Below are 14,303 nucleotides of genomic sequence, written 5' to 3' on the forward strand. Positions count from 1 at the left end.
TTAGCCGGCACTTTCTTCATCTTCAAATGAATTTTAGCTGTCATGCCCTTGATGAATAGAAGGGGAGGACTGAGAGCCCACGCCGGCGAGCGCTGCGGGGATGGGAGGTGAGGTTTGGTGCTGCTTGGTGCCACGGTGTGCCAGGCACTGGGCTCCTGTATGCAGCCCAATGAGCTCTGCTCTTCCCAGAGGAAATTTGGGAATGGAGCGCTGGCAGCAGGCTTTTACCTGGCATCCAGGATGGATTAAAATGACAGTATCTGTAACACAATGAAATAACAACAGCCATTCTTCTCCCTCTCCCTCCTCTGAAGATGTTTATCTGTCAGTCTGGGCCACTGAGGAATAGTGAAAAGCAATTTAAACCTCAGAGATGAAACCAGAGCGGATGCCACAGGGATGGGCATCCAGGAGAGAGCATCCCATGGGGACACGCGGCCCCCAGCTGCTGGGGGAAGGAGACATAGACCTGTCCCAGTGGGAAGCACAAACCCATCCCAACAGGAAGCACAAATCCATCCCAAAGGGAGCCACAGACCCGTCCCAATGGCAGCCACAAATCCATCCCAGTGGGAGCCACAGACCCATCCCAATGGAAGACACAAATTCATCCCAATGGGAGTCACAAACTCATACCAATAGGAACCACACACCCCATCCCTATGGGAACGACAAACCCATCCCAATGGGAGCCATAGAGCAGTCCCAATGGAAACCACAGACCCATCAGGCAGGGGTCTGTGCCTGCCCCCCAGCACCCAGTGCAGCTTCTTCCCAGCTCCCAGCCTCCATCACTTTGCCCACATTATCTCCCCCCGGCACATCATCCTGGTGGAATATTTTAGCACCTCTAATGCAATTTCCTCCTCCCTCTGAAATATCATTTTAATACGAGCCAGCCGCACCGTATACCTGCTCCCTAATAAACCTCTGTGACTTTAATGAACTAAATAGCAAATTACTTTTTTATTCAAGAATGAAATTTCATCATATTCATAATTCATATTTTATTTCAGACATCTGCTGCTGATTACATTACATTTAACTAAAATTAGATGATGCTCAGAATGTAATTAAGCCCCTGCCAAATTCTCTGGCCCACCAATACCAGCCTCGCTCAGCGGGGGCCGCTTGGAACCTAATATGTAATTAGGAGCTATTTTCTAGCTGTTTTTAAAGTCTGAAAATTAGCTGCCTTTATTAATCACACAGACAAATATAAAGCGGAGCCAACGCTTGCTGAAATTTCTAAAAAGGATTTTTTTTTAATTATACACCACATAGCGCTGAGACTCATTTTGAATGTTGATTTGTTGTGCACTGACATTTTGACAACTAGTTCTCAATTTGTCTGTCGTAGTTAGGCAACAACAAAGCAGACGGTAATACTTAACTTTCAAAACCTTGGGCACGGGGAGGGGACGGGGACGAGGATGGGGACACGGGCACAGCTGGCACCCCGTGCCCTCAAAGCAGGGAAAGGTCAGGACTGGGTGCACCCACGAGTGCTGCTGGCTCCCAAAAGCATGGGCTGGGTCTATAGGGAGGCTGCTGGAGGGTCCCTCTTCATGGGTGATGGAGTGGGATGGGGTTAGGGCTCACCCCATGGCCGGGGGCCCTGGAGCTGCGCGCTGACATTTCCTCTCTGTGCCTGACCCTTTTTTCTGTTCTCTCTGTTATCTCAAATAATGTCACTGCCTCTTTAGCATCTATTCATCAGAGCAGAAAGAAGGCACTGCTGACACAGATTAAACAAAAATACCATCTGTGCCTCGCGGGGCAGGGCAGCACCCACCAGCCCCAAAGCAGCACGCAGGGTTACCATGGGGGGAAGCAACTTGGAGCAGCACCCCCAAAATATGATGGAAGAGGTTTGGAAAGGGTGTTTCGTATGAAGGGGTTCCTTGTTTCTGGGTTGTGACAGAGCCTTGCTGCAAGGGAACACATCGCCATCCTCCAGCACTTATGAGTTCAATATCCAGAAAATCCAGGACTCGAAGTGACCCCATGAGAACGCTGCATCCACACACCTCCTGTTGCAGGAGGATGGAGCACAGCTCCTGCCCACCCTTGGTGCTGGCTATTAAAGGCAAACCCCGGCTCGTCTGTCTTTCTGCGAAGCTCATAACGTGAAAAATGAAGCTCAAGAAAAATTAGCCAAATTAGCAGGCTAATCCTTCAGCAGCAATCTCTGCTCCGCTGCACATCCGTAAAACAAGACAGCGCAGCATAGATGGGAAGCACTCATAGGGCTGTGGGCACGCAGGCACCAAGTTAGACCTGTGCACCCCATTCAGCTGAAGGGGGATTGGGGTGCTTCCCATACCCAGAGCCCTACAGGTAACCCCATGATGCTGATGGAGCTTGGGAGGAGGAATAAATGGAGAACGCAGGTGTGCCTTTGCCTGCGGATGGATGTGAAATCCGTGCTTACTTCTAGCAAATTGGGATGGCTCCAGCTGCTGACTTATGCAATTCTGGTCCCTTGCAGCACAGGAAAGGCTGAGCCCTACGCAGTGCTGGCTGAGCAGCATCCTTGCTGTGGGGCAGCAGCAAAGCTGCAGGAAGCCTTGATGGGTGGTTGGAACCCTGCTCACCCCACAGCTCCCACTGCAATTCAGATCATTCACACATCACAGCACCTTCCCTGTGTCACCTCCAGCACGTGCTGATAAACCAGACACCAGCAAGGTGAAGCTGGAAGTTTGCAGACAAGAGCGTTACAGGTCGCAGATCCCCGTGGAGCTCATTCTGGGTAAAGCTGAGGCCTCCAGCTCCAGCCCTGGCATAGCTGAAACATGAAAAATGAAGCAGAGACAGCACAGCCAGCAGGTGTGACTGCTGGTGAAGGGCTCGCACAGCTCAGCGGGCCGATAACTGGAGGAGCCCATGGCACAAGGACCCAGCCAGTACAGGGTTATTGCCATCAGATGGCTCTTTGGCAGCTGCTATAAAGCAAAGGAGCTGCTGCTGCTCAGATTTCCGCATCAGAGACCTCCACCCCAGTACCTCCCCGAGGACTGGGAGCCTTGTGCCAGGTGGCAAGTCCCCAGGAACAAGAGGCACAAGGCAGCTGGCTTGGTGACACTCGGCATGATGAAGATGAACCTGCCCTGCTGGCATCCCACAGAGCTGGGCCACAGCCACCTCCAGGAGCTGCACGCCTGCAGCTCAGCTCACAGCACGCTGCAGTGCCACCAGCACAGGCAGGCTGGGCACAGCCCAAGGTATCCCCTATGGGGCTGCACTGCTGTTCCCTTCACACTCCAGGAGAGCTGGATTTCACTGCACTGGGCTAAAGAGTTGATCCGTTTAAATCACCAGTTTTAATTCCGATTTAAAGCAGCAAATTGAAACTCATATTTAGTTCTTTGCCTAGCGTGGCTGCAAGGCCTCTTTCTAAGGAAAGCAAAGCATCCTAATGAGGATCAACCCCAGACGCGTTGTTTTGAAGCGAAGTTTCTTCACAGACAAACTGGCATTCCTTTGTGCTCACGAGGAGAAGCTACAGACACATGTAAGCAGTTAGGGAGTCAACACGCATCCAGATACTCACATTGATTACGCTGTATTAGGAAATGGTAAATTATTTATCAGGCTTTCTGACTTGTGATTAGTGTAAAGCTGTTCTCGGATGCAAATTGGAATTGTAATTAGACATGTAGAAAACCAGCATCTGAAACCTGCTTTTATTGAAGCAGCGTAAGGTACTTTTTCCCCTTTTGTAGCCAACATAATTATCAAAGAACGCTTTGCATGTATAAAATATCACTTTATTAAAACCAGACAGTTCTATGCCCTATCAGTGAAATAATCCTGGTCACCAGGATGCCAAGATCCTAGAGCAAGTAGACCTCAACTTCTCACATTTCATCTTTTCTTTTCTTTTTTTTTTATCCCTGCATGAGAAGAGAAAGGCACCCCCACTCCTGCAGCTTTATTACCTGGCTCCTATGGAATTACCCCTTGAACAGGTCACAGCCAACGTTTGAACCAGACCTCGTGCATATGAGCAGAAATCCAGTCTGGCTACAGGATCCTGTTTATCAGCCCAGACAGAAATTATGGGAAAGGGGGAAAACAGTGACAATTTCATTAGAGTTGTGCTGCCTTTTTTTTTTTCCATTTTAATTATCTAAGTCTTAATTAGTATCAGGTAAGAGCTCTACTTAAACATTTCCTCTCCACTGTGAACTGGAGTCCAGGAGAAACAGAGACCCAAGTGTCAAGCCTTGAGCTGCCAAGACACTTCTCACCCAAAAATGTCACAGTGCTCTGCACTTCTGCCTCGGCAGCCTCACTGCACACCCGCACAGGACGCCAAGGGAGACGAGAAGAGACACCACATGCATCTGAAGCAGGAGAACCCAGCAAAGTGTCATCATCTGTGCTGGAATCCAGCCCAGACCCTCTCCTCCTGCCCCTTGAGATTAGCGCAGCAGTTGAGTAAGTAAATTCAAACCAGGATTTTGTCGAGAGGTTGGGTCTGACTCCAATCCAGCACAAGTGCAAGCAGTCACTCCTGGATCCTCACTGCAGCCCCCTCTCCCTCTGACTCCAGACCTGAACTTGGCTCTGCACCCCCAGCACTGGGGAGAAGCACCCAGCAGCACACAGGGCACAGCCTGCGACCACTCTGAGGATGCGGTGCCAGGAGCTCAGCCCTGCCAGGGGTGGGAGCTTAACTCTCGGCGAGCGCGTGCAGCACTTCGGCATTTAAAGATGAGGAGGAGTGCAGGGTCACCCCGGGGGCCCCGATGTCGGTCTCCCAGCATTCAAATCCACAGGCACACAAGTCTCGCTTGGCTGCTTCCACGGCCAGCGGGGTGGCATCTGCCAAGAGGAAGGCAAGAGCAGCCAGCAAGTCAGCTGGGGGACAGGAGCAGGCAGCCAGGGGGAGGACTGCACCCTTACAGCCTTGTGCAGGGTGAGAAGGGAGCACTGACCTGGTGGCAGCAGGGTGATGCCGCAGCCGCCGCCGCCAGCCCCGGTCAGCTTGCTGTGCAGACCATGGGAGGCTGTCACCCGGCACAGGCGGTCCAGGGAAGGATGGCCGACCCCGATGACATTCAGATGGTGCTGGTTTATATCAAACAGTTCCTAAAAGCAATTGCAGACACAGTGGATGAGCACGCACGGTGACAGCTGCTTTTCCCAGCCAACCCACAGCCACCTCATTTCTGTGGGAGTTTGGACACCAGCATTCTCGGCACCAAGGTCAAGGCCAGAACCTATGCTGTTTGCCTGTCCCTGCCTCCACCATTACTTGTGCTGCTTCTGTCCACCACAGTGACAGTGGTACAGCAGCTTCTGGACCTCCTCACTCAGGACAGAGAAAATCCTTGTGGATGTTTATTTCAGATGCTAAATCAGAGCTCCCTGACACCTCCCAACTGTTCTGCCTCCTCCATCACGTGGGCATTGAGCCGGAGACTGAACGAGCCCCTTGCTGGCCGTGGGAAGGGCACAAAGCCAGTTCTGCTCATCGCTGCCTGTCACCCCACACCGCCATCTATCCAGTGTAACCAAATCCAGGGGACTTGTGACACAGCCAACTCAGAAGTGACACTGCTGGAGAGGCAACGCAGTATCCCCCTCCATGGGCTACAAGCCAAAGCGCCTTGCAGCACTGCCAGAACCTGGCACCCAGCACAGCGGGGTCAAGAGGGACCTCACACCCTTCAAGAGTGGCACAAGCCATGCTGTGCCACGGTTGTGGGGCTGAGGAACAGAGGAAAGTGCCTGGCGAGCTGGGAGGGACGCTGCAGGCAGTGTCAGTCACACTGCTTGCCCTCGGGTCTCATGCCAGCACCACGCAGAATGGGGATTCTACCTGCAAGGAGATGAATTAGGCAGTTGCACGCAGAGTGCATACATCACAAGTTCTGTGCTGGGTTGGACAGACGTCCATGCAGAGGCCTCTTTATATGCCTGAGCGAGGGCACAGCGCTCTCTATGATGATCCAAGACACCTGTCATCTCCTGATCCAAAGTCTGCCAGGAATCAGATGACAGCTTATGACACACTAGACTAGTTCGATGGTTCAAATACAATGCTGTGCAGAACTGCCTATTTCAGAAGCAGCCAAATATATATATGTATATGCCGCATATAATCATCCGTGTCTCTGTGGGCTCTTCAGACTTGAAACAAACCAACAGATTCAAAGCAGGGACCAGCTCACTGCAATTCCACTTCCCAGGCATCGTACGCAAGAATTCATGGCACCTTTCATACGAGGATCTCAAAGCACACCTCAGAGCATCCCACAGAAGCATTCCTCTTCCCCACGCTCCTGACAGCTCAAGTAATGTGGCACTGAGGTGGGGAGGAGCTGTCTGAAGTCATGCTCTAAACAGCCTCTTGATCTCTCCAGCTCTGCCTTCATTCCCCCACAATGGGTACCAAAATCCTACCATCCTCTTGGTAGAAAGGGAGCAGGTCTTTGCTAAAAAGAGGGCAGCAGCTCACCCCCAGACAGCATGAGATGCAGCACACAGACCAGCCCTGCACTGCTGCCCTGGGAAGGGCTGGGACAGCAAGCTCACTGACTTATGTGGGAAAGGGACAGCCTGCCATTCCTGTCAGTGACAGCAAGGACAAGCAGAGGTCCTCACAGAGAGCCAAAGGAAGGATTCAGATGCTGTCAAAGAGCTGTACCACTGGTACCAAATGAGTCCTATCCAAGTCAGCTGGCACCCTGGCCAGGCCAAGCCAGGCTTGCATCAGTTGGGATGCTGCCATGTGTCCTCACCCTGCAGCTGGAGGAATTGATGCTGCAGTGCTCTCAGCTCTGCAAAAAAAAAACTTCTTCCACTTGGAAGAGCGTCTCCCCCCACCACAGCAGCTTCTCCTCCTTCAAACAAAGCCAAGACAAATGCAGATCTTTGTATGCACCTCATGCATCAACGTCAGGTCAGCTCTGGCCATCGTTCCGTTTGTTATTCTCTGGAGCCAGGATGAGCCGTGAGCGATGGGAGCTGGCTCGTAACCAGTCCATCACAAACCAGTGGCTCCTGGGCTCTTTGCTTTTGCTCCAGACCTGGCAGTGACAGAGCAATGGCTGCACAGCGCCTGCCAGAGCCACTGTGTCTGGCTGCAGTGGGGGGAGGCAGTATCTTGAGGCCAAACACACTTCCCATTTCTTGGCAAAGGGAAACAAAACCTCCAGGGCTCTAAATCCCCAAAGCATCAGAGACACTCCATCCCTGTGCACTGCTGGAGAGGTATGAGCAGCATTTTGTCCCTTGGCTCCCAGAAGGGCATTAAAAGCATCACACAGAGACCACAGTTTCACTCTGACCTGAACATTTCCTGCTATCAAATTCTTTCTTAGACCTAATGTTCTTTAAATGACATTTTGATGTTCAACAGTAACAGTGTGTCTAAAAATACTGGCGAACAAGCCCCTTACCTCCAGCACAGGGTAATACTCTGGTGATGGATTTGTAGGCATCGCTTCCAGAACACTTTGGCACTCCTGAGAAATTGCATCGATGGAGTCCAGCACAGGGTTCATTATAGCAGGGAACTGAGAAGCAGGGAAGGAGAGATGTGAGCAGACTGCTCACTCGACCTAATGCCACTGTGATAAAACCAGCCTTGGTCTTGTGGAGCTGAACAATTCCTTCCCCATTCATTGACAGAAAAGCCCAGTGCAGAGCAGGCTGATGCTAAGTAGCTCACACCTGCAGAAACCAGAGGAAGGAGCTATTCTTTATGTGGCTGCAAGCCTGTGATTTTTGCAGCAAGCCCTGCTAACGCTGGAGAGAGGGAAGGAAGCTGAACTCTTGCTCCCAGAGGATCTGTGTGTAAGGGAGGAGCAAGCAGGAATGCAGCAAGCACAAGAGAGTTCACAAGAGCTCCTGTGAGCCCTGCACAAGATCTGAGCTCACAGGGTTACGCCCTCACACCAGCTCACCACACACACCCAACCCTGCAGCATGGGACATCGTACCTTCAGGATCTTCTCCTTGACCCCAGCCACCAGGACCTTGGTGCTTCGTGGGACTTTTGTGTTGGTCAGCAAGATCCTCAGCGTAGGCACCCTGCAAGCAACAAGACATCCATCCCCTAGCCCTTTTCCTTTCCCTGTACCCCAGCAGCTCCCAAGGCCCATCAGACAGCTGCTTCACACCCCACCCCGTAAGTCCTATCTGAATAACACACCCAAGACAAAGAGTTCATCAGTTTCTGGAAAGTTAAGCAGGCACTCAAGTGCTGGCTGGGTTCAGACTTCTTACTCTTAGTTACAATGAACAACTGTACCAGTGTTGTAAATAGGACTGTAATGTATTTACTGAAATTCGTGTTTTTCAAGTAAAAATTTTCTTGAAAATACTATCTGTGAGACCAGCCAGCAGTAGCCATTAAGTGCTAATAGAGCAATTTCATGCACTGTGAAAGATTTTAATGGAGTCAGATTATACTTGGTTGGCAGGAGGCAGAGGGAAGATTCAGGACCTGGACTTGCTCTCTGCAGCTTGGTTTTCACACAGTCCTGTCACCAGGTAAGCAGAAGTTCCCCCTCCTCACAATGTCATTTGCTGCCAGGAGCAGATCCGTTCCTGCTGCCCATAATGCCATGAAATTAATATTGATCCTTTGTGCTGTGTTCATCTAATGTCAGATAATGACCAAACATTTCATTGTTCTCGTCCACCCCAAACCAAGACAACACTCAAGCTACCCACACCCACGGCAAGTTCTGGCTCCCCTTCCACTACACTGCCAGCAATCTCTCATCAATCTCCTACAGTGTAACATCCACCCTATACGTTTTTGACATATTCCACCCACCGTATGTAAGCGTTATTTTTAAACTCCAATATTACCTTTTTAATGATGTGATTTTTCCTGATTGGTATCTCAGGGCTCCACCTAAAGTAAAATACATGCATTGTCTGAGTACACAGCGAGCCGAGAGATAACGCGGTGTTGTAAGAGACAGAAGGTCTTTCATCTTCAGAACCTCACCCAGAGCATATGACAGTAATTGCAAGAAACACCAGCTAAATGAACCATGTTCTCAGACAGCATGAATCTGCCTAACCCTGCTGACTTAATGAGAGGGTCTGGCTGGACGCAGTTAACCCAGAGCTTTTCCCTTTGCTCTCCTCTACTCCAGAACTGCATTAATTTTTTTTTTTTTTAAAAGGCAAAGAGTTTGGTCAGCATTAAATCTTCAGCATAGAATCAAGCAGTGATTCCCTGGGGCAGAGCCAAGCACATGGGTTTCAGATCGGACTGAATGTGTGCACTCATGTCAGCAGTGTGGAATTCCACCGTCCGGAAGGAATCTCTCTCTCTCAGCTCCTGCTTTCACCGAGGCATTGAGATTAGGTCTCATTAGAATGATTATTACAAGAAAATCTCCACAGACACTTCCAAAACACTTGGAAGTCTCTACTAATTGAAAGTAAATGACAGCTGTCTGACAGCATTTTTCTCCTGGGTTATTTTTGGGACAGGATTACATTTCTTTGTTCATAGCAGAATGTTTAAGTTTCAGCACTTTGCAGCAGGACTTCTGTCCAGGGAATGCAGCAACACCCCAGTCCCAGCCTACAGATGGGATAAACCATCACAGAGAAGGCTCCAAACAGAGATCTGGAGTTTCTGCTCCCTCTGCCCTCCCTTGGTGCAGAGAACAGCCTGTTCTATCCAGCTTCCCTGCAGCAACCTCAAACAAGTCTTATTATCTGCACAACTGCAGCTCGTGGTGTCTGCTCACTGCCTTCCGCAGCTGACACACAGTTTGCAGCAGGGAACAGAAATGTGGCAGCTGCTCCACCACCTCACAGCTCTGTGCTGGGGTGCAGCAAACGCATACGTACCCCAGGTACCAACAGCATTATCCACACCCGAGGGATTGCCATGGATCACACGCTCCCCCTGGAAGGCCCAGCTGTTGATCAGAGTCATCTCTTCTTCTGTCCACCTGAAAGGCAAGAAAAGGACTCGAACACACAACCAAAAACCAGCACACAAGGAGTGACAGAAAGAAGCACATCAATGCAAGTCCAGACCCATCCCCACCCCCTGACATCGCTCCCACACACCTTGGCCTGAGGTCCTGCTTGCTGACACACAAGACAGCAAATGCAGCAAGAAGAGAGCACTAGAAGTTGCATTTCACACATGTAACTCCAGCCTCTAATTGCCAGCTGCTCAGCTGCAGAAGCCTCACAAATTGGGTCAAAAGATGCTGTTAGGACTGATTTAGTAGCTCCAGCAAAGACTTTGATTTTTAGGGATTAACTCCTAACACTTTGTGGCACGCTGGGTGCTGGCACTTACAACACAAAAGGGAACCAAATGCTGAACCTCGAGGTGTTATGCTAAAAACACAGGAACAGGGCTTTCTGTTGCCTTAAAAGCAGTCACACTTGGTAAGTGCTTTGAGAGTTTAAATGCTGGCACAAAGGGCTTGGTGCTGGGTCACACTCAGCAAGGATCAAGGCCCCTGACTGAACATACTAATTAACAGACTGCAGCAGCACAAAAAGCAAACACAGAGCTGCCAGTTACCAAGCACTTGCTGGCTGCAGCGTCACCACAATATCTTCTCAAAAGCCCACAGTTCTGGGCCTGCCTGTGCAAGGCAGCACCCACACAAACACAGCCCAGATTGCAGCAGTTTTCAAACCCTGCCTCTGACTCTGCCATAAATGAACACCTCAAACTCAACCTCAGGGATCCAGCTGGCACCCCTGCATCGTGCTGTAACACTTGGGCTCTGCAGCCCACACATTCCAAGTTGCTGTTAGGGTGGCCTGATGCATAGGAGCATCAGATAGTCCAGCAGCAGTGATTTTCTGCTGAGACTAAAGTTGGTGTTTGGCACAGTGACAACGCACATTCAACAGGTTTTTAGGATATGGGGCCCCAAATAGGAACAACGTAACAGAGGCACAGATTTTAGATAAGCATAAAGCACCCTTAAACAAGGGAAACAGTTACTGACCACTGCTAAGGCAGGGCAGAAATCATGAGAGCCACCTGTAACCTGGAAACCTCTCAATAGAGCTCCCCCATTTCCCCAGGCCACAGCTGAACATCTTTATCCATCTCCACACTTCTTTAATTTCACTTGCCAATATTTAATCTGTGAAGCATTCAGGACAACAGCTCACACCACCACTACTCAAAATAGAAGTGCAGTTTGCTGTAAACCACTTGTTTTTAATCCTCTTTGAGAGGCTGTGATTCTTCTCTACACAGGAGTCATTATATCACGCTGTTCTTTTCTTGCCACGTTAAGCAAAAACCTTCTGAAGTCTGACACCCCCATCTCTCACCCCTCTGCGTGCCAGCTGGAAGGAAAAAAAAAAAATCATGCTGTATTCAAGCTGAAGCTAAAAGTGAGAGCAGAGGATGAAGACATCCATGCTGCTCGCTGTCTGGTTCAGAACTGGCCTTTCATTTCTGGCTACAGGGAGATTTGCCTGAGCACAGCTCACAAATGGCTCCACTTTAGGAATGTGTTTCTGGGTCAGACTGCCAGCTCAGGTTCTGAAGCAGAACACAGCCATCCCCTCGCTTGCTGTCTCACTTTCAGGCCCACATAAAATCCACAGAAGGCAGCTATAAAAGGTTGCACCTGGCAGGCAGTGAACAATGGAGGGTTCTGCAGCTCCAGCTGTGATATGCATCTTTAAACAGAGCCTCCTTAGACACACAGCAGAGCAGACCAGTTTTTCAAGATTGAGCTCCAATGGAAAGCAACGCAGGGTGGAGGGAAAGAAATTCTCTTTCAACAGCCACTGATAAAGGGAAAACTCAGGCAGGAAGTCAGAAGGAAATGGACCACATGCAGGAAAAAAAAATCCATGTGAAAAAAAGACAGAAAGAATCCTTGAGGACTCAAAGTAAAACCTAAAAGATGATCACAGAGAAGAAATAGAGGTTTAAAAAAAAATATATATATCTACCACATTAAAGAGCACGTGTTACTTTCATGACAAAATAAAGCTATCTGTATCTTACAAAGCAAACAGTGGGGTCGAATGTGGGAGTTTCACCAAATCTCTGCATCCAGTTGCTTTTGTCAGAAGGAATGAATTGTAAACATGATTCACAGAGCCCTGGGCAAGGCACACCTCTGCTGCTGGGAGCACAGGCAGCAATGGGAGGAGAAGGGAAAGGAGCTGGGTTCAGGGTGGCACCGCTACAAACAGTTGGACAGAGAGACCAAGAGAGGTACTGGAGTTTGCTAAGAAAAGATGGGGCACAAACAGAACCTCCCACAGCCCTGAAGTGCATGCTGAAGGCAGGGAGGCTTCTCAGAGGCGTTACCTGGCTGTGGCCTCCCCATCCTTCAGAGGGCAGGAGATGGCTCTGCAGGCATGCAGCAGTGCTGCTGCCAAGCACACAGCATAGGCAGCACTCGAGCCCAGCCCAGCTCCTGTGGGCAGCTCAGACCACACGACTATGTCCACGCTGGGAACATCTCTGAAACACAAACACACAGGTGGTAATGGTGACCTCGAATTCCATCTTGAAACATTTCAAAGGCAAAAGATGCCGGTGGGGACAGATCACAGGAAAAGCTGGCTGAAAACTGGCAACATCAGCACAAGCATAACACATCCCAGGCACACGGGCTTCAGTTAGCACAGCTGAGTAGCCTTGCTAAGCCATTGTGCTAGAACAAAGCCTTGCTGAATTGGATCTATGATTAGCACAGCTTGTCAAGCTGCTAGTGGGGGCACTTTGTAACTTGGGCAGCACCATAAAGAGTCCCTTCAAAGACTTGGAAATATGATTTTACATACATTTTTAAATAAAGTCCAAGCATCACAAACTCACAACTGTATTATTGTATTGTATCACACTGGACCAAGAAGCTGATGTACACTGAAACATGCACATCTGTGGCCATGTGCCCCCTTTCTCCACTGAACTTGACTGTGCTGCAACAGCCCTGAGCTGTAGTTACCCCAAATTCTCAAATTTTGAAGGAGACTCAGCCCACAAAAGGTTATCAGGCACTGAATTCACAGCTCATCTCCACAGACATTCTTCTAACCTAATGAAACAGGCCAGAACAGATGCCTGTCTATCCGCTTCCATTGACTGTACAGGAAGGGTACAATGATTGAAGCATCTCAAAATCAGGTGCTTAAGTGGGAGCAGATGACTCCCAGCCCACCCGCCTGGGGCAGCCCATCCTCCAAACACTGAAAGAGCTCTGAAAGAGTCTGAGGCACACAGAGCCTAAATAAAGCACGATTTCCTTCAATGTCTTCTTTTGCATCAAATATTTGCTCTCTTCCTGTGACCTTGTAGAAGCAATTAAAGATGAACGCTCAAGTCAGCACGTTTATTCTGGGGCAAGAGGACAACCTTACCCATACTTAGCTGAAATAGCCAGACACATATACAGAAAGGCAAGAATTGCAAGGCTGTCAGGAGCTGAGGCATCGGCAGCGATTCCAGCAAACTCTTTCAGCACATCCAGCTGTTCTACGCTGGGGGACTTTGATTCATCAAAGTCAGCTATGGAGGCAAGCAGGGGAGAATTTCAACACTTAGAAACCAGAAAACTGTTCAACTTGAAAAAAAACACTGTTCTGTATTTACAAGAACAACACGAGCCACCTTCACGTTCCACCTACAAGCCTCTTGGCAAAGAACCTTTTCCTGACATCCAATAAAAGAAAAGCAACCCGAGCATCCTGGACGTCTTCAGCCCCACAGCCGCACTACACACAGCGGTCGGAGGCGGAAAGGACCCCCGAAGGCCGCCTGTTCCCACGGCCCGCAGCGCACAGGGACACCCGCAGCTCCAGCAGCGCTCACAGCCCCGTCCCCCGAGCGCGGCTGCGTGCAGGGCCGGATCACCACCACCACCACCTCCCCGTGCACGCCGCCTCACCGCCCCACCTGCGATGCGGTCCCTCAGGACGCGGAGCTCGGCCACGTCCCACTCCCTCCGCACTCCGACGCCGGGCAGACGGACGCACAGCCGCCCTCCGCCGCCGTGCCGCAGCCGCAGGAAGGTGCGCAGACCCAGCGCCACGGCCAGGGCCGCCTGAGGGAAAGACGGGGCCGTCAGCGTGGCCGTACCGCCCCGCGGAGCGCCGGGACGGCGGGGCCCTTACCTTGCCGTGCACCACGGCGTGCTCGCCGTGCAGGATCACCTTCCCCGGGGCGGACACCAGCAGGCCGCGCTCCGGCATCGCTGCCGAGATGAGAACGCCGCGATCTCCGACGGTCCCGCTCCGCCGCGGCTTCAACCACGCGCCGACCGCCGGACGGAGTGACGGCGCCGCTAGCCAATAGCGGCCTCGCTCCGCCT

At 50.7% G+C, this 14,303-nt stretch overlaps 1 protein-coding gene across 1 annotated transcript; it reads right to left on the minus strand.

Annotated features, from left to right (window-relative positions):
- Positions 1 to 3,308: 3,308 nt before the first annotated feature.
- MVK (mevalonate kinase) lies at positions 3,309 to 14,261 on the minus strand. The gene is made up of 10 exons (XM_031592444.2): positions 14,107 to 14,261; positions 13,889 to 14,036; positions 13,354 to 13,501; positions 12,299 to 12,454; positions 9,838 to 9,941; positions 8,836 to 8,881; positions 7,959 to 8,049; positions 7,416 to 7,532; positions 4,947 to 5,100; positions 3,309 to 4,833 (listed from the first exon to the last, which is right to left on the minus strand). The coding sequence occupies exons 1-10, from the start codon at positions 14,182 to 14,184 to the stop codon at positions 4,682 to 4,684; spliced, it is 1,194 nt and encodes a 397-aa protein (XP_031448304.1). The 5' UTR covers positions 14,185 to 14,261; the 3' UTR covers positions 3,309 to 4,681.
- Between the last annotated feature and the right edge of the window lie 42 nt (positions 14,262 to 14,303).

Source organism: Phasianus colchicus, chromosome 18 (genome assembly GCF_987193195.1).
Source record: "Phasianus colchicus chromosome 18, bPhaCol1.hap1.1, whole genome shotgun sequence".
In the NCBI taxonomy this organism is placed as follows: Eukaryota; Metazoa; Chordata; class Aves; order Galliformes; family Phasianidae; genus Phasianus; species Phasianus colchicus.